Source organism: Cyanistes caeruleus, chromosome 16 (genome assembly GCF_971803275.1).
Source record: "Cyanistes caeruleus chromosome 16, bCyaCae1.hap1.1, whole genome shotgun sequence".
NCBI lineage: Eukaryota > Metazoa > Chordata > Aves > Passeriformes > Paridae > Cyanistes > Cyanistes caeruleus.
The window spans coordinates 8,126,273-8,149,618 of NC_141716.1; the positions used below are offsets into that span (position 1 = coordinate 8,126,273).

The window sequence follows — 23,346 nt, forward strand, 5'->3', positions numbered from 1 at the left end:
TCTCCCCTGCCGCTCCCCGGCTGCTTGCGGTGTCTGGAGCCGAGGCGCTGCCGTGTGCAGCGTGAGCCGGGGCCTGTCCGGCGGCTGGAGCCGAATGGGTGCTGGGGACCCCCGAGGCACCAGTGCCTGCTCCGGCCTGGCACAGGGGTGTCCCCCACCCTGCTCCCCCGCCGCACTAAACTGGGGGCTCTCAGGGCCCAGCACCCGCACGAGTGTCCGGGCTCCCGCTGTGCCCCGCCGCCCTCCCTGCTGCTCCACAGGGCTCCGCTGCTAACCCAGCCCTGGCCGCGGCCCCCGGCAGTCGCAGATGCTGCCGGGGGCTGTAGGACGGTCTGGATCTGTGTGTATTTTTAACATATGCAAAGGCTGTTTGCTGATCTGACCAGCAAGACGGCACAGTGAGGTGGGGGCTGTAGGGGTCCCCTCACCCGGCTGGCCAGGGCAGCCCCGCCACAGCAGAGCCCCCCGGGCAGAGCGAACACCTCTTGTCTTTGGCAGCAGCTGCAGGGTCGCCCCCGCCGCCGTCCTCCCCCCCTCCCACCCCCCCCCACCCCCAGCATCTCTCACAGAAGAGAAACTGAGGCGCTTTTAACAAATGTGAACGGTTCCAGGAACCACGCAGGAAGCGGTGCGAGGGCAGCAGGGTGCCGCTGGCGCCCGCCCCAGCCCCATGTACATAGTGTACATAATACAGTACGTGTATTTTTAAAGTGATCATATTTATGTTAATAGAACCAGATGAAGTCTATATATAGAGATCTATATCTATTCTGAGAGATGCAGGGCTCTGCTAGCACCAGGCCGCAGGGACAGGGAGCTGAGCTGGGCTGCTCCTGCACAAACCGGGAGCCCATCCGTCGCACCGAGCGCTCCGGAGTGGTGGTGGAGGCTGCAGCCTTCCCCGGCCACCAGCAGCCCCTGGGAAAGGGCCAGGTCGCAGGTTTATTCTCTTCTCAATTTAGCTTCTTAAGAGTTTTCAGGGAAAAGAAGTCACAGACTTTTCTGAACTTGTTTCACAGCAGATTTGAGCTTCCACTCAAAGTGCAGCCTGCTAAGAGTTGCCCTCTCCCGGCAGCGCTGGTGGCTTTGTGCCAGCCTGGGCCCTGGGGCAGCACTTTGTCCCTGGCCAGAGCTGAGCCCCTGTGCTGAAGCACTCGCCCCCTCAGCCCCTCCAGATGCTCCCCAGTGCCGCTCTACACTGCAGCAGGGGGAGCGGGTGCTGCTACAGCATCCCCACGGGTGTCCATCCAGGCATCAGCTGCCTCCTGCCTGGCACAGGCAGCCCTGATGGGTCCCAGCTCCCTGCCCACCCGACCCCCTGCTAACCTTGGCTCCTGCCTCCCTGAGAACAGGAAACTCCCCCCTGCACCAGCCACTCCAGCCCCTGCTCCCTTTCAGAGCTCCTCTACTCCAGGTCCAGGCCAAAGCTATTTGGGGATGCTTGGATAAAAGGCAGTGGGTTTTTTGATGTTGGGTTTTTTTTGCTATAGAGATACTACTTGGATACACTCCTAGACCAAAACCAAGCCCCAGCTGCACATTTGTGCCTGCTCATACCTTGCTCCTACATTTCCATCACTCCCGAAGTGCCTCCCTTCTCTCCAGGAGTAGTCCCAGTCACAGCCAGACTTTCTGCCAGGGTAGCTTGGCTGCCTGTGTGGCTGCAGGTCTGTGTCCCAGACGCTGCTGTGGAAGCCGCTCCCACAGGCATGAGGAGCTCAGCATTTACGGGGGGAATGTCAGGCCGAGTTGGGCGCTGGCTTCGGCACAGGAGCTCGGGGCTGACGAGTGGTGCAGATGCACAGGGTAGCACTTTCCAGTCCTGCTGCTGCCTCAGCGGCCTGGGAGCTGTGAGAAGAGCAGGTAGGGGTCTGCAAGTGAAAAGTTCCTTTAGTTTTGGGAAGGGCAGCCCATGGGAACCAGCATTTGCCAGTGTCTAGCTGCTCTGCCCCTTGGAACTGGCCCTGTACCACCACACACAAGCTCATGGGCCGTTTCTAGCCTCCCAAAATTATCTGAGGCACTTCAGCAGCAGCGGGGGAGGCACAGCATCCTGCCCACACAGCTCATGTGTTAGCACCATGTTGTTGGGGCTCGAGCACTTGCCAGCTGCTCTGCCTCTTCACAAGATGCCACTCGCTCCTTGCAGTTGCCCTCTAATTGCAGCTTGGCTGCTGCCCCCTGTGCTGCTGGGCCTGAGGCAGCCAGCAAGGTCCCCTCCTGCCCTGGCACATGGCGCAGGGCAGAAGGGAGAGGCAGGTTATGCACAGCCTCTGCTGAGCCTGCAGACAGCACCCACCCTCACAGCATCAGATGACAGGCTCTTCTGTTGGCTGCAGGTACAGGGCAGCCAGGAATGACATTTGCAGAGCAGTGGTGAGAGCAGCCAGGGCACATTTCTGACAGGTTTGCTTCATCCCCCCAGCACCACCAGTGGATCCTGTTCCCCTCAGCATCACTTCCACCCTGATGGCAAAGCCATGGTCTTGGCTCTGCCAGGGACTAGGAAGGCCATTCCTTTTCATCACTACTGCTGAAAAAAGGCATTCCCCTTCCCCATCCTTCAGCAAGAGCAGGGGCACAGCTCTGGACAGAGTCAGGGCTGCTCCCACACCCCTGCCAGGCAGTTTGGCTGTGGCAAGACAGGAGCTGGTTTCCACAGCATGTCCCCTCGCCGTCGGCTGGAGAGGGCCAGTTTTAGCAGACAGCACTGCATGTTAGTTTACAAACCCAGCCCTGCACGTTTGGCCTCTGTGAGTGTTCAGTTTCCCCATGGAGCACCCTTCTGCCGCTCCACCGTGGTGAAGACAGTGTCCTCCTCTGGTAGACATGCAAGTTCCTCCTTGGCACATGCGCAGACACGGTCCGGTTTTTGTTCCAGACAGGAAGGTCTTGACCCCCCAGTTTGTTTTACAGGCAGGCTGCTGCTAGAGCAGCACAACCCACGGGAGGGTGGGCTGGAGTGTGGCCACAGCCAGCAGGGAGTGTTGGGCCAGCACACAGCACTGGTGGCAAGTGCTCCAGTCCCTACTGCAAGAGGCCCAAGCAGCCCCGGCCCCTGGGAGTGTGGCAGTGGGCAGCTCAGGTCACTGTGGAGGGCAGCTCAGGTCACTGTGGCCACCACGCAACACAGGCAGCAAGCCACAGGGCAGCAGGGACAGGAGACACAGGCAACATCCAGCCTGGGCAGGTGCTGGTCTGTGGCTGGACAAGAGGAAGGACAAGAGACTGCACAAGGGCAAGAGTTGCACTAGAAGAGTCAAGACCCTCCTCTGTGTAGCAGGATTAAAAACTAGCAGAAAGACCGAAAGGTCTGAGATCTGCTGGTTACAACACTTTCTGTGCTACATGTGCAATATATTTGTTATGAATGTTATCACAAAGTCGGTTCATTCAATACTCTTTTAAAAATCACTGTAGCTAGATGTTCTCTGTCCATTCAAGTGACTTTTATTCGAGTGCAATATTTCAATAGACATGTAGTGACCTAGAATGCTTTGTGTTTTAGAGAATCTGTGTGCAGAGCAATGCAATTAAGTTTAAAACCTTGTAAATAAAACAGGTTGCAAACCAAAAAAAAAACAACCCCTATTAGGCTTGCATTTAATTTCTGTGTGTTTCAGTGTTGTGCATTAGGCCGCCTCGGTGCAGACCCCGTGTTCTCTGTGCAGGTGTTCATGGAGGAGTGGCTCCTCAGCTGTTGAATGCTCCCTGTTATTGCTTTACTGCTTTACCTGTATTCATTTTTCTAGACTCCTGTCTGCACAAAATGCAATAAATGATTTTATTACACCCTTCACTACTTGCACGGGGACTTTTCACTTGCTTCCAGGTCTCCACAGCTATTCTGCACCATTTCCACAACATGAAGCAAGCCCTGACAAAGTGCAGATTGCAGAGGAAGCAAAGCACAAGGAGAGGATCTCCTCTCCAAAGGGATGCAGTTCCCACATTTCACCTCACAAAGATTTCTGGTCACCCCACCGAAAGCACTCTACCTGGCTGCAGGATTGTAGAGGTGGAGAAAGGGATCCAACAGGAGTAGAGACAGCACAGACACACTGCTGTCCAGACTCATCCCGTGGGCTGATGGTAGCATGAAGCCATGGGACAGCAGTGCTGAAAGCACAGGGACCTGCAGCCTTGACCTGATGCTGGCTTTTGGCTCTGAGCTGGACCTGTCCCTCCCACCGCCTGTCACCACAGAGGTTTTGGACCTCTCACATCGGCCGTGCCACACCACGTCTCCTGACCTGAGGCCACCCCAGTGCTGTGCAAGCGTCAGGACCTGTGAGGTCCATACACATTCCTCTCAGCATCCAGTGTGGAGCTTCCAGCACAGCTTATCCAGGAGAGGAGAGTAACAGCAAACACAGTAAGTGGAATGATGTATTCTGAGAGTATTCAAGTGTCAAAAAATGCAACAACTAATTTTTCTGGCCTTTTATTAGAAAGTAATGTCCTCTTGTTAACAGCACAGAGATAAAAGAAATGCTACAACACAAATCACCTGGGACAAAGAAAATCCTCTGCTTCAATCCACTGCTTTCTTAGTATCTCCCAGTTCCCTGCAGGAAGCCCACAGACTCCAAGAAGGCCATGACGGGGAGGACCACACAGTTAAGTGATGTTTTGTGTTCTGGTATCAAAGTATGCTCCCAGTAAAAATACAGTGAGGAATCACTGCCTGATTTACCATTCCACTGTCCGCTGCAGCTACCAAAGTGTTGAAAAAAGGTTTAAAATTATGGTATTAAAACTTGGCACTGTCTCTCCACCTCAGATGGACTGAACTTCCATCAACAGCAAGAAGAGGTCAGATAGAGCAGCACTGCCCCCCAATACCTGGTGAGAGGTATTCCCAGGGAGAGCCAGCAGCACATCAGTGTGGCTGCAGCTAAGGTGCACTAATAACCGTGCCAAAGACTGTAAGAAAAGAAAATTTATACACCAGATTTACCAGGTTGGTCTTAACACTGATTACTCAAGGTAGGAAAATTGACAGATTATTTGAAATCTCAGCCTTGGCTGGAAGTTCTTGCGTTGCAGATGTGTGCTCAGCCCACAGCTGCCAGTCTCTGAATGGGTTGAGGTGAGGAACACCGGCCTCTCTGCCTGGACATGGATGTGCAGATGGACTGCACAGTCCTGGTTACTGAGCAGTGGTCAGGCATGTGCTTCATGATTTTGGCTGCCAGCACTATCACTGGACTTTCCAAATGGCTTATATGCTATTACAATGGAAAAAAACCCCAAAAAAACAACGAAATCCAAAGAAGGGTAGTGCCCATTCCACAGTGGTGGGTGTCCAAGGCCCATCAATTTGCTGCTCTGTTCAGTCCCCTAATTCACCAAAACCAACGATCCAAAACTACACCAAGACCAATCAGTGAGCCCAGACTGCACCTCAGTGGGAAGGTGCACCAGGTGCTGGGAGTAAGGAAAATGCAGCAGGACTGATACTGCAGCAGCTTCTGGGATGGGACAAGACAACCAATGATCCAACACAGTTCACAGCACATTGTGCTGTGGAGAAAACTGAGCATTCTGCTCCGAACATTGCTAACCAGACCAAGGAGAGGGAGGGCAGCGCCAACAACCGTTGGCAGCAATGCTGCAGGGGGTATGCTCTTGCCAGAGTGGAGAGGACATGCATGTCCAGGGCATCTGTCCCGGGTCAAGGATGGGAGACTCCTTAAACAGCTATAAGTATGGAATGGCAAAGGGAAGGGGAATGGGCCCAACAGCTCAGCTCTAATAGTGTCGCTGGTAGGCACCCATCGGTTGCTGGGCTGAAGACCCCCCTCGCCCCTGGGCCACGGTTTGGCTCACAAGATGGGAGAGTGCAGGACCACTCTGGATAAGGGTGTCCAAGGCTTTCTGTACACTGGGGTTGTCAAAGTTGATACCAGAAGACACCGGCCTTTGGGCGGGCACATTGCCAGGTGCAGGGAGGCGGGTTTGGTGCTGACCATAGAGCGGCTGAGGTTGTGGAGGAGCTCCAGGTCTCGGACCTGCGTTTCTCGAAGGGCCCGGGAGAGCAGGAATCTGCGTGTTTGGAGTCTGCAATCTCTGCTGAGGCTGGTTTAAATTTCCAGCATTCATCTGTGCTGGCCGGGGCTGCCCACCAGCCAGGTTAGCAAAGTTCTGGTTGGGAGTGCTGCCTGAAGAGCCCGTGGAGGCTGCAGGACCACTGTTTGCCACAGCAGCTGCTGCCGCCGCTGCCGCCCCACTGTTGAAGAGACTGAGGATTTTTGCTTGAAGCTCCTGCTGAGGAGTAGAAGAGGACACTGGGACAGAAGGAGTAGAGACCAGAGGCTGTGAACCCTGATGAGCCTGAGAACTTGGAAGGTTGGACTGACTACCCAGTGATGATCCTGAAGGTGCCCCCAAAGGTTGCCTTGACATGGGTGCTGGGAAAGAAAGGAAAGATAGTTAAAACTCTACAAATGCCCTTGAAGGGACACCTGAAGAAAACTAATGAAACAGCTACCGAGGACATGGCATCAGTGAACATCCACCCTCAGATCACAGCTGCACAGCTCTGGGATCCCAAATCACACTAGAGAACTGAGTGTAGCGGCCCAACCAGTTATGGCAGTCCTGCTGTTGCCCTAAAAGAATCCAGTATAAAAGGTCTTCTATGTGAAAACTCTCAATCGTCTCACGGCATGCAACAACATGTCCATCTCAGTAAAATGAGGTGCTCCATGAGGATATTATGCTCCCAAACTCCTCTGCAGTCCCAGGAATTTTTTCCTGTCCCAGCCCTGAGGACCACAAACCACACAATGAACTGTCTGGGGCCATGGAACTTACCCTGCAGAGATTCAGTGCTGCCCCGCAGCAACCGTTCCTTCCGGTCTCTCAGGTAATTAATGACTTTATCTATCTCCTCAGCAGTCACATAGCGATTGTCTGCCAGCAGGTTCAAGAGGGTTTGGATCCCAGGAGGGTGACCTCCTCTGACACCCTCCTCCATGGGGGGTGGGCGCTCCCGCTCTCGCAGAATAGCTTCATCTGCCATCTTGGCAGCCTGCCGGGCGATCTCCTCCCGCTCCTTCTCCCGGGACTCCGTCTTGTAGCGCTCGTAATTCCGTGCCACCAGTACCATGGCATCAGCCTGGGGCATGTTGCGGTGCTCTGCACAAAGCAAGAAATGCTCTGAGTGACCCAAAGTGACCCTGACAGAGGTGCTGTTCTTCCCGCCTGCCAGCTCAGCCCAGTCAGCAGCAGGCACGGCTCAGGGAGTGTGAGTGCAGGCTTGGGAACTTCCCAGGCACATGGGAACAGTTACATTTCCAAAGCCAACAGAAGGCCCACGGCTATCAGCCAGCAAGGCCAGCCTTTCCTTTCACAGCTGAGAGCTCTAAGCAGACATACCATCAGCCCAGAAATGTCTTTCTTGTCTCTCACCAGTTAAAAGGAAAGCAGCTCCCTCTACCTCTCACATAAATCCTCGGTTCTCCGAGATGAGATCCCAGTCATTTTACTGCTAAACCCTTGGTCAGATCCAAAACTTGCTCTCTGAAGGCAGTATGCTTCCCAGAGGTGGACAGCCATGGAAGTATGTGTGTTTCTGTACTGCCAGTCCCTTAGCATCTCACGTGCATGTGCAGCAATCAAATTCTTCTGTGATAAAATAAGTAATGGGCAATTCCAATGGTGGGTTTGAGGTCACTATTTCCACCTCCCAAAGCACATACATGAACAGTCACCCGAACACAGATTTAAACTGGGAGATCAAGAGAGCCTTTACCTTCCCAAAAGTGCCCAAAGCTCTGGGCAGGGTCCTTTTTACACCTGCAGAACATCAAATCCTGCAAGCCTTTTCCTCCTAAGAGGAAACTTGGGTTCATTTTAACATTAGCCTTTGCACAAGTTGTGAAAGAGTTCCCTGAAACAAACATGCATGCAAAGGTGGCCAGGAGTGGTTGAAGTGAGCATATTTAATCTCTGGAATGAGCTGTGGATGAGCTAATGACTGGGGTTCCCATCAGGTCTGATACACCGGCAGATCCAGTGACGAAAAGAAGCTTTGGCTTCCTGCCAAAGGCTTAACAGGTGTTAAAACCAAGGAAGTTAAGAATTAAAACCAAGGGCAGCAGGAAGCCCAGTGATAGTGTGTGTGAGCTGTGTGTCTGCAGGAAATGAGGGAGCTCTCCTATCACATCTGCATCTGATGTTAAAAGAAATCGGGCTTCTCCAGTCTGTGAGCACACATTGACTGTGCACTCAGAGGTTTCCTCTCCCAGATGAACTCACAGAAATTTACATGGGAACACAGTAAGGGAGAAATAACCTTTGAAAGCTCAGCTGTGGTCAAACCAGTCACCTGTCTTGACAGATAACATGAACAGGCCTATGATCAGAGTAATAGCTGGTTTCCCCAATCACATTCTGACAAGGCATTTTCAGTACCTACACTCACCCTCATGCAACAAGTCACACCCTGAGATGGAAGGTGATGTGACAAGTGTAAAGGTGCTAAGAAGGTGAAGCCTGTATTCCCAAACACTTTGTAGATCTATCTTTTTGTAACACTTTCTAGTTCTATCTTTTCATAACTCTTCCCAGTATCAAATCTCTACCTTTACCAAATCCTTATTAAATCACATTTGATTTTAAAATCTCTCATTTAATTTGCCACATTCCCAAGAGGCTCTTTCTGAGAACAAGTGGTAGAGTGAGGTTGGGCTGGCATTACTCAAAGATCTCCCACAGCAGTGCAGCTCTGTGGTCCATGACTTGCCCAGAGATGCAACGTCTGGCAGTGTTAGGAGCCAAGAACACAGATGAAATTACCTCTTGGCAAGGATGAGACACTCCTTTTGACAAGGGACAAACAGAGTATTACAGAAGCTTGTAAATAATGATACTCAAATTTATGACACAGTGTCAAGTCATTTATAACTACTTATGTGACAGCAAGGATGAACTTTGTCTTTGTGGTTCTGCCTGAAAGAAAGGTTCAGAGTGACCACACAATTCCCAGCCTACTGAGACCTTAGTACCTTGTGGGGTGCCAAACATGATGTTAACAGTGCAGGAACGGTGAACTTGATGCTGCTGGGTGATGACAATGGCAAAAGGAGACCCTCCTCTGCTCACATCATCCAGGGCTTGTGTCAGTGACATCTCTGTGTTGAGGAAGATCAAGTCCACTACCATGCCCAGGTCTCGCACCTTCCGCCCCACTGACTCCGCGTACTCCCTACCACAAAGCAAAGCCAGAAGTTTAACAAATCAGTCCCATACAGGAACAGAAACCTTGGCACTGCACCCTCTCCATATCTCAGATTTGCTTTTCTGATTACTTGCCCAGCTTCATGACGTTTACCAGGACCGTACTAAAGCAATCCCATTATAGCAACATAAAAGCCCCTATTCTGATTTGAATCAGTCATTTCAATGCAACCAAAATAAATCACAAATCAAGCCTTAACTTAGCTGACAAACAGAGTGTTTGTAAAGGGATTTACACTACTACAAATTTGTTTACACATAAATGTGTTTCAACTGAATTCATTAGGGGAAGAAATTTACGCCAGCAGAGGTCCAAGGGGTACAGAGCAGAGGAGCCAACCTGCACAACTCATTTACTCCTGCTTTGTTCAGTATCTCAACTGCTCACATGCACCTCATTCCTTACTGGCCTACTCTTCTACTAGCTGCTTTCTGCTCTAACCCACTGCCAACTCAGCATCTCTGGATCCACTGCTCCTGTGTACCCAGTCCTACAGACTTCCCCATCCAAGCACAAAACACAGCTCACAAGGCTGAGCTTAAATCGCCAAGGTTTTTTTTAAGCCGAATATACTTAGAACCAAACCTGCAATACTGACTGCACAAAAAGTCTGACAAATGCAGGCTGTGTGCACCCACACCTCAAGAAAGAGGGTCATTTTATTGTCTTTGGAGGCAAAGTCTATAATGGTGACTAAAACTGTCCCCCCTTCAACCATCTTGCACAGGTCCCTACAACTGGCTGAAATGGTAGGTTTATATGGAGAGTAGAAGTATCCAGGGAAGGTATAGCAATAGATTACAAGGGGGAAATACAAGCAAAGCACAAGATACATTTCCTCATCTCATCAACATATATTCCCAGGAGAAAAATGGGAGCTGTAGCTTTCTGGGGACTCTAAAGCCACACTTCTCAAGAGCAACCTGTAAGACAAAGAGCCTCAAGGCAGAACTAAGTTAAACCCATTCTCTTCTAACAAGCAATAATAAAACTGATTCTAACTGTTTTCTTACTTTGTCTGTTTATTCACCACTATCACAGAACAATCCACGGGTCTCTCTGCATCAAAACGTCTCTTGATTTCCTCATAGTACTGACGGTACAGCTCCTCCCGGCGCCGCTCCTCACGCTTCAGGCGGTCTGAAATGAGCAGGGACAGGAGTGACACCCTTCAGACTTGCTCAGAGTGCCACAACTGTGGCACCCTCCCTGTGAAGTGGTACAGGTACTCACCCTCTGGCTCCTTGTAGCGGTCATAGTAGGAGTCGTCCTTGCGCCGATAGTAGTCCTCAAGGCGCAGGTAACGGTCGTAAGATTCGTCTCGTCTGCAACGTTCAGAACCAGCAATGGGTTTCCTCCAGCACCATCTCAAAGCAGTGACTTTGGCCAATGCATCATACCCACACCTCCCCCAAGTTTAATTTCTGAGGTACCCATCCGCTCCTCACAAGACACAGAGTGGGACCCAACTGTCCCCAGCCAAGGGTGATTTCCTTAAACACTTGACATCACTCAAACAATTGTGGCAGAAATGCTTAAAAACGTTATTTTGGCAAATAAGATCCCGCAGAGTTTACCTGTACAAAGGGTCCCGAGGGTCTCTCATATCCCGTGGATCCCTCACATCTCGTGCACTTCTCATATCCCGCGGATCCCTGTATCGATCATACAGTGGCTCCCTTGGGTCACGAAGATCTCTAACATCACGTGGGTCCCTCAAGTCCCTTGGATCCCTGATATCCCGGGGGTCTCGCAGATCCCGTGGGTCCCTGTGGTCTCTGGCATCACGCATGTCTCTAGCTCGCATGTCTCGAGTGTCTCTAGCATCTCGCCCGTTCCTGCCATCCCTGCCATCTCTGGGGTCTCTCCGTGGGCTCCCCCGAAGAGGGGAGCGGTCGCGCCTGGCATCTCGGCCATCCCCGTAGGCATATTGATCTCTGAGGAAAACACCAGGGAAATTCCATTAGCCTGCTACCAACACAAGTATAGTTACCCCTAGACCTTACCTGAGGTGCCAAAGTGACCTTTCACAGCAGCTGAATCCTCCCTCCTATCCCACAACAAAAATTGACCAAAAGTCATATTTTTAAAGCAGTCTGGAGAAGGTTTTTAATTCTAATATTCAGCACAGCCAAACCCAGAAAGCTCCTTAATGGAGCACTAAGTGTAGAGCATCTGTGGATGAAGTGAACAGGCACTTCAGAAGCCACCATTTTAAGGCCTCTGAACTCCAGCATCAGCCATAGATGATCTATCAATCAAGTCTGGCAAATTCTTTGAGAGAGTTTAAGGTGATGTAGACTAATGCCCACAAATATGCAATAGCCAGGAGTGTTCAAGGGATCCATTAAATTCACTCATCAATGACAGCAGAACACCTGAAGTAATATGATTTAAAAAGGAGCAGTCTGTGAGCAAAGAAATTGCAGGTTCCACATTGTGGCTGGGTTTGTACTGCTGACAGAAAGCAAAGACAGCTATGGCACTGTCCTGGATTTGAGGGATAGTTTCTGTAGAAAGCCAGCCTTATGTTTATAATGCCCTGGTTAAGAGGGTACTAAACCCAACCAGTACTGCATCTTCAGTGGCCACAAAAGGCTTCTCTGTTGGATCTGAATGATCCATCTCATTCAGACTTTGTATTGCAGTCTTCAGCGGCAAGGGAGAATAATGTTCCAGTCTTCAACTTTTCCCAAGGCAGTCAAGTTTTATCAAGGTTGTATTCTGTTTTCCAGCGAAACCATAACTTCAGTGTAGTCAAAACAAAGCCTTAAAAAAATCTTGCAGAGAAACTACGGAGCTTCACGTGTTCATACTGTTTTTTCCCCAAAATACTGACAACCATCAGGAAAAAAACCCAGCTTTTTGAATCTTTTTATTTCCCAAACTTGACATGACTTTTACAGTCCTCAAACAGCCTAATCTAGTTTATGAAAGATAAGCAGAACCTAAGTCTGCATCCACTGCAGTGCAGTCACATAGAGATCACCTGGAGAGAACGAGTCAGATGAGCCCAAGTTTGGTGTCAGGCAGAACAACAGGAACGAGATGGAAGAGCAGAGTCTGTACATGGATTTTGGTGTCAGACACCCAGCTGTGATGGGAACACATAAAGAGTGCTGGCATTCTCTGTTTCCATTTCAGATACAAACCAGATTTTGGGACAAATTAGAGATGTCAAGAGCACACATAGCCTCCTCCTTTAAGTGACATACTGAATTTGCAGACAGCCAGGGTGTAAACTCCTTCAGCCTCTTGGACATATAAATCCACTTTTTGTTTGTGATCTGCATTGAAACCACATCCTGTGAGAGACACATCATAGCCCCCTTCCCCCAAAACCTACAATGAATGATGGCAGAAGCTAAGGGGAAACTTCTGACTTGCTCTAATTGATATTGAGCAACAGATCTTTCCAAAGCTGTGAGATCATTTAGCAAAACAACCAGATGCAGGGGAATTGTTTGGCATATGACATTTATTCTAGCTGGAGTGGGGGTGACCGGAACAGGCCACGTTCATTATCCGCAGAGACAAATAGATCCGGCATGAACAACGCACAACTGTGACAGAAGTAGAGACGTGGCCTCGGCTCTTATGCCTGCATGGCTGTCCTGCTCAAGTGAGACAGCAGCACAAAGGCAGAGCTTCCACTTTCTGCTTCCACACCTCAGTCACCATGGTCTGGCTCCTGCAGCATCAGCACCACCTCTCAGGCCACAGTATGGTCCAGAGATCACAGCTGTGCCCAGGACTTGATGACTGGGACCCCACCGCCACCTGTGCCCACAGTGCTGCTTGTGACTTGGTGCTAACCACATGGGATGGCCACGGTGTATGCAGTGCCAGCTGAAATCCAGTGCCTGTCAGTGGTACCAAAGCCTTTGGCTGCAGTCCAATTCACAACCTGGTGCCCACAGCACCACAGCTCACGCAGGTCTGGTGCTCCTTAGGACTGCAGCACAGGCACCTGCTCTTGCACATATGCAGGATGACATAGGTTGCAATGCCCATGGCATCAGTGCCTGTGCTTGTCCCTCTGCAGCGCAGTCAAAGGACCAACGCTCATGGTGCAGATGCCTGCCCATCACCCCTGCAGTGCTGCAGCACTGGTGGCACTGAGGCCAAAGATGTGCCATTCAGTGCATGCTGCCCACATACTCCCAGGGTCCTCCCACCAGCATCAAGCACAGCCCCAGGCCCAAGCCTTGCTGCATCTGCCACAGGTATCCCAGCACTTCTTGGCCTGATGCCCACTCGCTGGTCTCTGCAAGCACATTTGGCCCTGTGCAGGGTTAAGTGTAGTGCATAAAAATCCTAGAAGGTGCCAAGCATTGCTGCTATTCATTCTCTGTGCTTTTTTTTGTTGGTGCAGATATCTTGCTAGTTGCACTTTTTCCTCAATTCTGGTAATTTAACAGGTCAAGCTAGTAAAGCACACTAGATGTGGGACCTCAATTACCTGCACCACACCTTTTCATGGAAAGCTTTACAGCAGAGGCACACAGGGTGGATACAGTACACCAAACACCACTGAAGAATGTCTTTTTTCCTAGCTGTGGAAAGGAAACTGAAGTAGTCTTCCTGTGACAGGACAATCCTTAACTTTTCCCCTTGCCTGTGGATGCCCACACAGTGGAGGAGAAGGAGGTGACTGTGCTGTGCCCACTGAGGGGTGGGAAGCCAGGAGAAGCTGGAGAGTACATCAGTGACTGCACCGCGGGGCTGGCTCCAGGCTCTGATAACACAACATGGGAGACGGGACTGTGCAAGACACATTTGCTCTGTCTTGTGTTTTGCTCAAGTGTTCTTTTCCAGTCTCATTGCAGTAATGGAAGCTTTCAACATCAGAAGAGGCAAGATCTCAAGATCCTCTGCACTGGAAACACTGCAGCCCCTTGGCATTTCTCTAGATATGTCTCAGCTTCTCTCATTCTTGGAGGCAGGAACAAACATCAAGCATATTCTTCCTTCCAAGTCTCTTACAGCCTGTGCTGCAAAACCAAATGCTGGGCTGCAGCAATGGCAGCAGACACAAGGTTTCTCTCGTGCCTCCCAAGGTGCCAGAGCCATAAGGGCTCTCTCTCTGAGATGGAGCAGACACTTTCCTGCTGGAGCATCACTGTTTGACTGGGGAGGTGGCAGTAGGGAAGAGACACAGACATTTAGCACAGGCCACTGGGCTCGTGCCCCGGAGGCCTGAATTCCTAGTATAACTCACTGCTTCCAGGTACTTTACCTTCGTGTCGGACTGGACCTTGATGAAGCCTTATTCATATTTCTTCTTTCCACTGCTTTATTAATATCTGTAAAGAATAATCAACCCATCTGTTCAATGCTATGAAACAAAAAAAAGATCATCAGCACAATTCAAACGAAAGCAACTTAAGCTCAACAACACCCAGATGGTGCAAGGAAATCCATTCAGCAGAGAGACATTGTCACTTTGACAATTTTTTATTAAGTTTATATAGTACAACATAATGAAAATTTCATGGATTTCTCTGACTTCAAAATAGGGTGGACAGCTTGGGTGAAGTTTTAACCCTGCATGTTCAGGCCTACATCCAGACTCTTCCTTCCATAAGAGAACCTCTTTCTTCTGCAGTCTATGAGCGAGCAGAAAGCAACTCATGGACTCTAGGAGAAAAAGCAGAGTCTGAAAACCACCGAGAAAGGAATGATGGCCAGCACAGTCTTAAGTTCACAGCCAGTCCTGTTCAATGGAACATGCTGATACCCTTGATGGAAATAATCCAAGGGCTCTCAAAGGGGCACGTGTAACTGCTTTCCAAGGGACTGCTGCAGTGTTAAGGTGCATGACCCCCACCACTGAGAAACGGATCCGGGAGCCTGAACACAGGCTCCTTATGAAGTTAGCATGGTGCAAAACACCATTGTTAATGTGATGCAAACTGAGACAACAGATCAGAAATTTGAAAACTGGTTGGCATTCTGAGCATCTCCACAAAAAACACCGTGAAGGGAAACACAAAGAAGTAAGAGAGCTGAAGAAACAGAATCTTGTCCTCAACCCGCAAAAATGAAGTTGCCCAGAACTGTTAAGGACCCAAACTGTTGTCAAAGCCTCCCGTGACAGCTGACTGGAGATGAAATAATGCACTGGAGGGGGGCAAGAGCAAACAGCAAAGCGACTTTGCACATTTTACTGAGAACCTTTTAAGGAAAGGAACCCAAACCTAGGCCCTATCTGCTCCCCCAGAATCTATCAACAACTAACATTTCTGATGAGTTATTTGCATTAACCACTTTCAAAGCTCTTGCATGAGAATATAAACATGCCATGATGTCTTTATACTGTCTTTGTACAGTCTTAGTATCTTCTGTAACATCCCAAACTATCCCTCATTATTTTCAAGATTAAAATTGCAATTAAGGGATCAGATAAAAGTTTTGTTCTTGATGTCAATCAAGCAGCATGTTTCCTCTCTGATGGGCAGAGAAGCAAGTGTAATCTGAACATTAACTATAACTGCAGCGTAACATCACTGACTGGACCCCAAGCACCTCTCCAGGATCAAACACAGCTGCAGGGTCTACTGTTCCAAACTACATCTGAAGGACATTTATTCTCTAGTTTTACTATTAAAGATATGAAAACACTTCTGTGCATTTGTGGAAACACTTGTATAATGCTACATCGGAGTTAAACTCTCCCAAAACTTTTTACCTTATTTTGTTATTAACGATTGTATTTAATACTCAGGCTGCATAACTGAAGTAATTGTTCTCCTTGCATTTATTTTTTAGTTGATAATTTTTCCCCTTAAAGTCAAGTGTTATCTTTAAGCAAGACACTAGCTGCTTTCTTTGGTTTAAGATTGTTTTTATTTTCTGTTTTAAGATGCCATTGAAGAAACCTATTATGATTTTTACACTCAGTATCATACATTTCGTCCAAATAAAAATAGTATTTAAATCTGCACAAAAATATTTTACTAGAAGAAATAAAAAGCTTTGACAGGGATCCTTCTCTTGTGCAAAACACATTTAGTAACATTTTATTTAATGCCAACAGCATTTACAAGTTAAGTATTTGAACACTGACAAAACTTCAGGGGAAAAAAGCTCAAATAAAAAGTCTTCTGTCCCGTAGGATTTTGAGATGACAGGGCCACTGTAATCACACAGTGTAACCTTCTGAACAACCACAGGTAACAGGAGTTTCTGGAATCCACCTATCTCAAGTGCAGCACTGGCACTGAACTAGTACTTATCTTCTAGCAAAACATCCAATTCCAATTTAAAAGTCTTCAGAGCACAGAAACCACCACAGATCAAATAAATTACTCCAGAAGCCAATTACTGTGCTGTTAGAGAAAAGTCTTTATTCACATTAAAGGCATTGTCACACCTGTGCCTACTACACTAAAACACCCTTATGCCCAAGTCTGTCTGTAACACAAAGATCACATCACTCCTTTCTCTTGAGGTTTTTGCTTGGGCTTGTTCTTTAATTCTAAACCTCTGTCAGGTTTTTCCAAAGTTTTTTCAATTCAGCATTATCCTTTTTGAACCAGGCATACCAAAACTGAGCACTCTTCCAGCAGCAAAATCCCACAGGTACCAAAACCTTCCTACTTGAACACCTGTGTTTTGCACAGCCAAGGATGACCAAAGCACTCTGGCTGAGTGCAGACCTTCCCTGTCAGCTTCACTTAAAGCTCAGGTCTGTCTGCATCCAGGATAGGAAGTCCAGGTCCTTTCACCATCAGTGACTCAATCTTCTTTATTTCATCCTTTTTTTAAAACATGTTTTTCTCTCCAAGTAACTTACAAAAGTTCTGTATGGCCAGGACTGATTTTCCAGACCACCACTCTAAGCACTTGGAAATTCCATCTATGTTACATCTATTCCATTCTAGACTCACTTGAAATCCACTTAACTCTTTTGTTTTTAACTGTTCTCATTTCTTATCAAGCCAAACACCTTACAGAGATCTGTACATTAACACTGCTGCTTCCAGCCCTAGAGCTTGCAGTACCTTAAGAGTAACTAAGATAGGATTTATTTTGATGGACATTAATCAGTTGCCTTCTCATCAGTGTCAGGTGAAAGAATCCCTTTGTTCCAAGGCACTGATGCCAGGCTCATCCCATTTACCCTGCCTATTGGCTCACCTGCAGCACTCCACCAGCTCCCTGCAAACTCCCTAGTTTTCCAAGGCTTGTGCATAAACACCACTAACACAGGTCAGCAGTTCACTGAGCCTCACTGATGTTAATTCTTTTGAGAGTCTACCTTTGGTAGCTGCAGTTTTACCTTTTTGGTTTTGCTACTGAAATGGAAATTACATTAAACACACTTCCTGCCTCTTCAAAAACAGACAGCAAAAAGATTAACTGGTCTTCTCAGTTAGAAATTTTATCATTGCCAGTCAATTACCCTCAGCTCCTAAAACAGCCAAAGTTGTTCCTATTTAAGCCTTTACACTTGGATAATGCTGGACATCATTTCTTCTTGTATCCTATGCTTCTTGTCTATTTGCCTTAACTTCCATCTTTAGGCTCCTCTTTTTACTGTACATACACCTTCCCACTGGTTACTATTTATTCCTCCTGTCATTCTTTTTTAAGTCAAACTGTTTTTCTTCAAATTATCATAGGCTTACTTTGAAAGTAATTTTTCCCTTGCATTTAAAAGATTACTCGTGGATTTCTAACCATTCATTTCCGTTTAAGTCTGCTCCCAGCACATTTAGCAGAATTATCTTCATCTTTATGAAAATATCCTTTTTAAAGCACCCAGTATTTATAGCACTGCTTAAAGGCTGGCTCCACTTGTGCAAAAATCCCAGCTAAGTTTACTTAGCCAACCAGCCGCTAAGTGCTGTGACCAATTCCTTTGAGCATGTCAAGATGAAGCCCAGTTTTGGTTTACAAACGTTATTAAATTCTGTGCTGGACATTTCAATGATCCCTTTCCAGGGCTTACTTGTTGCACGGTTTCTTACACAGGCTGGCAAAGCTTTCCCAAGACTAACACATAAAAATTCAGGGTAAGACCCAGGCAGCAAGGTGAACCAAACTGCAGGTGAAGCACACACCAGGAACTCAGGAGGCAAATACATTCTGAGTAAAGTGATTGAGACTAAGGCCAGACAAATGTCACATTGTGACCTTTCCAGAGGGCTTTAGAACAACAGCACTCTTTCTCCCGAACGCATGCTGGGGTCAGGAGAGCGAGGAGCAGTTTTCCTTACCTAATCTATACCCTTTATAAAGGCGACCCTTCTCACCGTCCAGAGCGGCCTGGACATCTTCTAGACGGTCATACTGCACGAACCCATAGCCATGGTACATGCTGAGGGCTGCAAGAGTTAACAGCAGGGCAAGACCGGTTACAACCACGGACAGTGCTGACCCACACCCGGCCATCCTAACCCCACCAGCTGCACTCTACCCAGAAACCACTATGCAAGCTTCCTGGGAAAATCAAATCCATCAGGGATCAAAATGCAGAGCTCAAAGACTCTGATCAAGTTCCTTCTGAAAAGGCAGTGACCAAAATACAGCCCACGAAGTGACCAAGATTTGATTAAGAGGCTATGAAAGAGTATTGTGACATCACACTGTGACCCTAAAAGCTAAAACACAGCTGATATATTTGCATTACGTTTGAGCTGTACTGAAGGAATCACTTTTCCAGAGAAAACGCAGGCAGAGAAAATTATCATTAAAAGGTCACTATTTAGGAACAACATTGGTCACTCCTCTCATCATCATCAAATAGCATTTGACAAGCATGAAGCAATATTTCTCACTGAAATCCCTGCCACAAAAAGGCATAAGATAATATACTAACCCCTGATTTTGCCATATTTTGAAAATATCTCTTCCATTTCTTCACGAGTCATGTGGTCTGTGGGCAAATTGCCGACAAAAAGTCTTCTCTCTAAATCCTGAGGATTGGTGCTGTTAGTGAAGTCGCTCTGTTTGATGCTATTGCTCTTGCGTCCTCGAGCCATTTTGCTTTCGTTCCAAATCCAACTCTTCGCAAAAAAAAAAAAAATGGCCATGCATATAATTTCAATCCATGACATTAAAATTAAACTGGAACAAGATTAAACTTAACAGCTTTGCAGACTAGAAGCCAACTGGGTCTGCTTGACGCAAACTTCACTCCAGAGAAATCTTAATACGAGGGACACAGAGGTCAGGGAAAAACACTCACTGCAGCATTCTGATTGAGCTTTTCTGTAATACTGAAATGTAGCAAGCCTAATTATTTTGCAGATAGGTTTTAATGGTTTAACTCTAAACTAAGATACAAATAAAACTACTTTTCCACTAAAATGCCTTAACTTTAAGCTTTCCAACACACCCATTGTTGTCACATCTAGTTCTTCAATCCACTGACAAGAAGTATTGAAATTTATGCAATATTTTAATGAAAGGAAATACTCATTGCAACACTGCATAACAGCACACAAATATTCCAGTAGGGCTTGAAATGAGGTATCAGGAAATACTGCTGAAATGCTCGTAAGTAACCACACCTGGATCACTTCCCTAGGCGTGAAATCTCAGTTTTCCAATCCCAGAAAGCACAGGTTCTCATCTGCGTCTCTATTAGACAGCATATACCCTTGTCCCCATGGAGATGTCAGCTCCCACAGCAGGCGGGTCCATGGCTGGGAATTTAACCACCCCCAGGTAAATGCTGCACCCTTCCTCACCTCCCTCATGCAGCAAAAGCACATTCCCTTAGCCCACACCCCTGCACACAGCTGGAGCAGTCAGCAACACTCATTGCACAAACTCACCCCAACAAATAAAAAAAAACACCCCAGCAAAAAAAAACCAGTAACGTAACAAACACTGCCAAAGCTAATAAAAACCACCATCCCCAGGATTCAGACTTTCTGCTTTAAAATTTACCATTGGATAAAGCTTAAAGAAATTAATAACACTGAAACTTTCAAGGTGAACTTAAAAGTTTGACAATTATTTAATAAAATTGTTCTACTTCCTAAGCATTCACCTACAGGAATGCAGGATGGGATTTTCTGCTTGTAACATGCAAGAAGCCTGGAAAAAGAAAGATGATCAACAGAAATTTCTCTTTTTAATCATGCAATGTCTACAACCAAGATACTCCCTAACAGTACCCTAGAGTAAATACAATTTAAACATCATCTGTAAATAAATAAATCAAATGTCAAAATATATAAGACGGCTCTATATGAATACTTTTGCAACACTTAACTGGCATGAAAAATACATCTACTCCAGATTTGAAACACAAAATGTATTTATTTATCCTTTAAAGATCAATTGACTTCACATTTGTATCACCCTTTCCCCTTTTTAGGAAACCCTGCAGAGATGGGAGGCAGAGATCACTTCCCTGTCTAATAACCTTTTTAAAATTAACTGCCAGAACCAGGGTGAGGAAAAAACCTCAATACCCAAACCAAAATCCAACAAAATTATTCTTCTCTATCGCATTTGTCCCAATCCCCCTGCCAAGTTTGTCCACACACATACACAGAGTTATATCTTCCCCAGGAAAAGTACCAAATCCCATTTTTTTACATGGAAGCATTGGCTATTCCACCAATGCAATTCAAGTTCTCAACAGTTGAGGGTAGAGAAGCTTTCAAAATTCCCTCAAAATGAGTAAGTGGCAATAAAACATGGAAGGCACCATCTAGCCCAAGTTCCCATTTGGAGCAGGATGCAGCACACAGCCACACGTGGTAAACAGGTGTCAAACAGGCCTGTATCTGCTGGCAGGACATCTCACTTTCAGTATAAAAAGCTGTAAGAAATTCCCTTTTGTGTTCCTTAGGGGCGGGGATAGCAGGTTGTGTCTGAGGAAGAGGCTGCAAGAGCTTTCCACATTAAGAAAAACATAGAGCTATTTTCCCACTTCAAAACAATCAGTAAATCAGATGAGTTACCCCAGAACTCTCATCTAAAATAATTCACTACCTCTTACCATTTTGCACTCGGCAGATTACATAGTTAAGGGCCATTTAGCGATCACAAGACCAGAATAAATGAATGTTGTCCCACCCTAGGCATACTACATCAGGTGCACACCTAATTCCCACATTAAGACTTGTGTGAATGCAGCCAGAGAGGCACCGGGACAGTTTAAAGGTGCCGATTCCCCGCGCAAAATAACTATGGGTCCTACGACAGGATAGCCCACGGCACCTCATGAGCCAACAAATCCTCTGGAAATCAATTGAAGCCACATCTCTCTAAAAATCTTATATTTCAAATCAGAGTTGTTTATTCATAGCGCTACAGCTTCAGAAAGCAAGACTCTTCTGGAGTGGGATATTGAAATTAATTTGCCACAAGCGAAACACGACAGAAGTCTCCAAGAAGTTCGGGGACAAAGGAGAAACAGCGGGCACGGAAGGCAGAGGTGCCGAGGAGCAAGGAGCTTCCCTCGGAGCAGACCCGCGCTCTCCCAAAAGCCAGGAGGCCCTGCTGGGGCTGGGGCATCGCCCATCCCGGCCCCCCGCACCTGGGGAGACACGGTGCTCCCCACACGGTAACCCGGAGAGCGCCTCCGCCTTCCTCCCACCGTCACAACGCGCCGCCCTTGCCCCGGGGCCCCGCTCAGCCCGGGCCCGCCGCGGCTCCTGAGGCAGCGGGGAGGGACGCCCGGCCGGGAGCTTCACCGGCGGCCGCCGCTCCCACCCGTGCCTCCCTTACCTCCGCACGGGCCTGGGCGCTGCCAGCGCCGCTCAGCCCGCGCACCGGCTACACCGCGGGTTCGGAGCAGCCCCAGCGAATCTCGGCGATCCCGCGCTGCCCGGACGCGAGGCGGAGGCGCGGCCCGCCCGCAGGCCGCGAGGCACACCCGGCCCAGCCCCAGCCGAGAGGACAGGGCCTGTCGCAGGGCTCGCTGCCGTAAGCCTCTCGTTAGGGCACTTCGCGTACCGGGCCGCGGACCCGCAGACTTACCGCCGGTCCTGGCCCGGACCCGGAGCCCCGTCAGGCCGCCGCCGCCGCCAGGACAAAGACGCCACCCGCCGCTACCACACGGCGCCGTCGCAAAGAGAAGGCGGGGGGAGTACGGTCGCTATGGCGATGTACCGCACTTTACGGCGCGGCAGCGTGCCGCCATGCCTACCGAGGCGAAGGCCACTTGCCCCGGCTCCCGGCATGACCTGCGGTACGGCGCTGCAAGGCATGCCGGGAATTGTAGTACCGCGTCGGCCAGACGGCCGCTGGGTGGCGCTATCGGACCTCGTGCGGGGGAGGCGGCGGGATCGGAGTGTGACAGGGACCGGGATCGGGATCAGAGCGTGACCCGGACCGGGATCGGGATCAGACTGTGAACGGGATCGGGATCAGACTGTGACAGGGACCAGGATCGGGATCAGACTGTGACAAGGACCGGGATCGGGATCAGAGCGTGACCCGGACCGGGATCGGGATCAGACTGACAGGGACCGGGGATCAGGATCAGAGCGTGACCGGGATCGGGATCAGACTGTGACAGGGACAGGAGTAGGGCTCAGGATCAGACAAGGACCGGACAGGGCTTTGGAACGAGACCGGGACAGGCGTCAGGATCGGTACCGGGTTCGGGATCATCAGATCAGGACAGGGACTGAGACGGGGGCCGCGATCGGGATCAGATCGAGACCAGGACCGGAGTCGGGATCAGACCGGACCCGAGGCCAGGACCAGGACCGGAGTGTCCCTGCCCCGTTCAAGGGGCGATGTCCCCGTGCTGCGTCCCCAGCCCCGGCCCGCCCCGAGCCGCAGCTGTCCCTGTACTCTGTCCCGCTGTGCGAGTAGCGGGACCGGGGGTCTCGTAGGGACTCGCACCTAAGCAGCTCCTGCCGACCGGGAGCACCGGGCCGCGCTGCCACCCGGCACCGGGAGCAAGGGGCGCTCACAGCCCGTGGCCACGGGAGACCCTGCTCGGGCAGTGCCCGGCGCCGCGGGGATTTCCCAGGCCAGGCCCACGGGAGTCGGGCCCAGAAATCCCCTTTCCGCCGCGGCCTCCCCTTCTGCCCTCGAGATTCCCCAGGGACCCTTCGTGCTCTTGAGTGAGTCAGTTCTGGGAAGTGACATTGCGCCGGGGAATCCAGAGCACTCGGCTC

General features: G+C 49.1%; 1 protein-coding gene across 2 annotated transcripts; it reads right to left on the minus strand.

Moving 5' to 3' along the window:
• Positions 1–4,428: 4,428 nt before the first annotated feature.
• NCOA5 (nuclear receptor coactivator 5) lies at positions 4,429–23,326 on the minus strand. 2 transcript variants are annotated; one of them, XM_086853274.1, is made up of 10 exons: positions 22,196–23,326; positions 19,074–19,260; positions 18,472–18,579; positions 14,487–14,553; positions 10,825–11,184; positions 10,481–10,572; positions 10,261–10,387; positions 9,015–9,214; positions 6,820–7,143; positions 4,429–6,413 (listed from the first exon to the last, which is right to left on the minus strand). In XM_086853274.1, the coding sequence occupies exons 2-10, from the start codon at positions 19,234–19,236 to the stop codon at positions 5,755–5,757; spliced, it is 2,100 nt and encodes a 699-aa protein (XP_086709400.1). In that variant the 5' UTR covers positions 19,237–19,260; positions 22,196–23,326; the 3' UTR covers positions 4,429–5,754. The 2 variants fall into 2 exon arrangements, with proteins under 2 accessions (XP_086709400.1, XP_086709401.1); XM_086853275.1 differs by lacking the exons at positions 18,472–18,579; positions 19,074–19,260 and having other exon boundaries at positions 22,196–22,408.
• Positions 23,327–23,346: the final 20 nt, after the last annotated feature.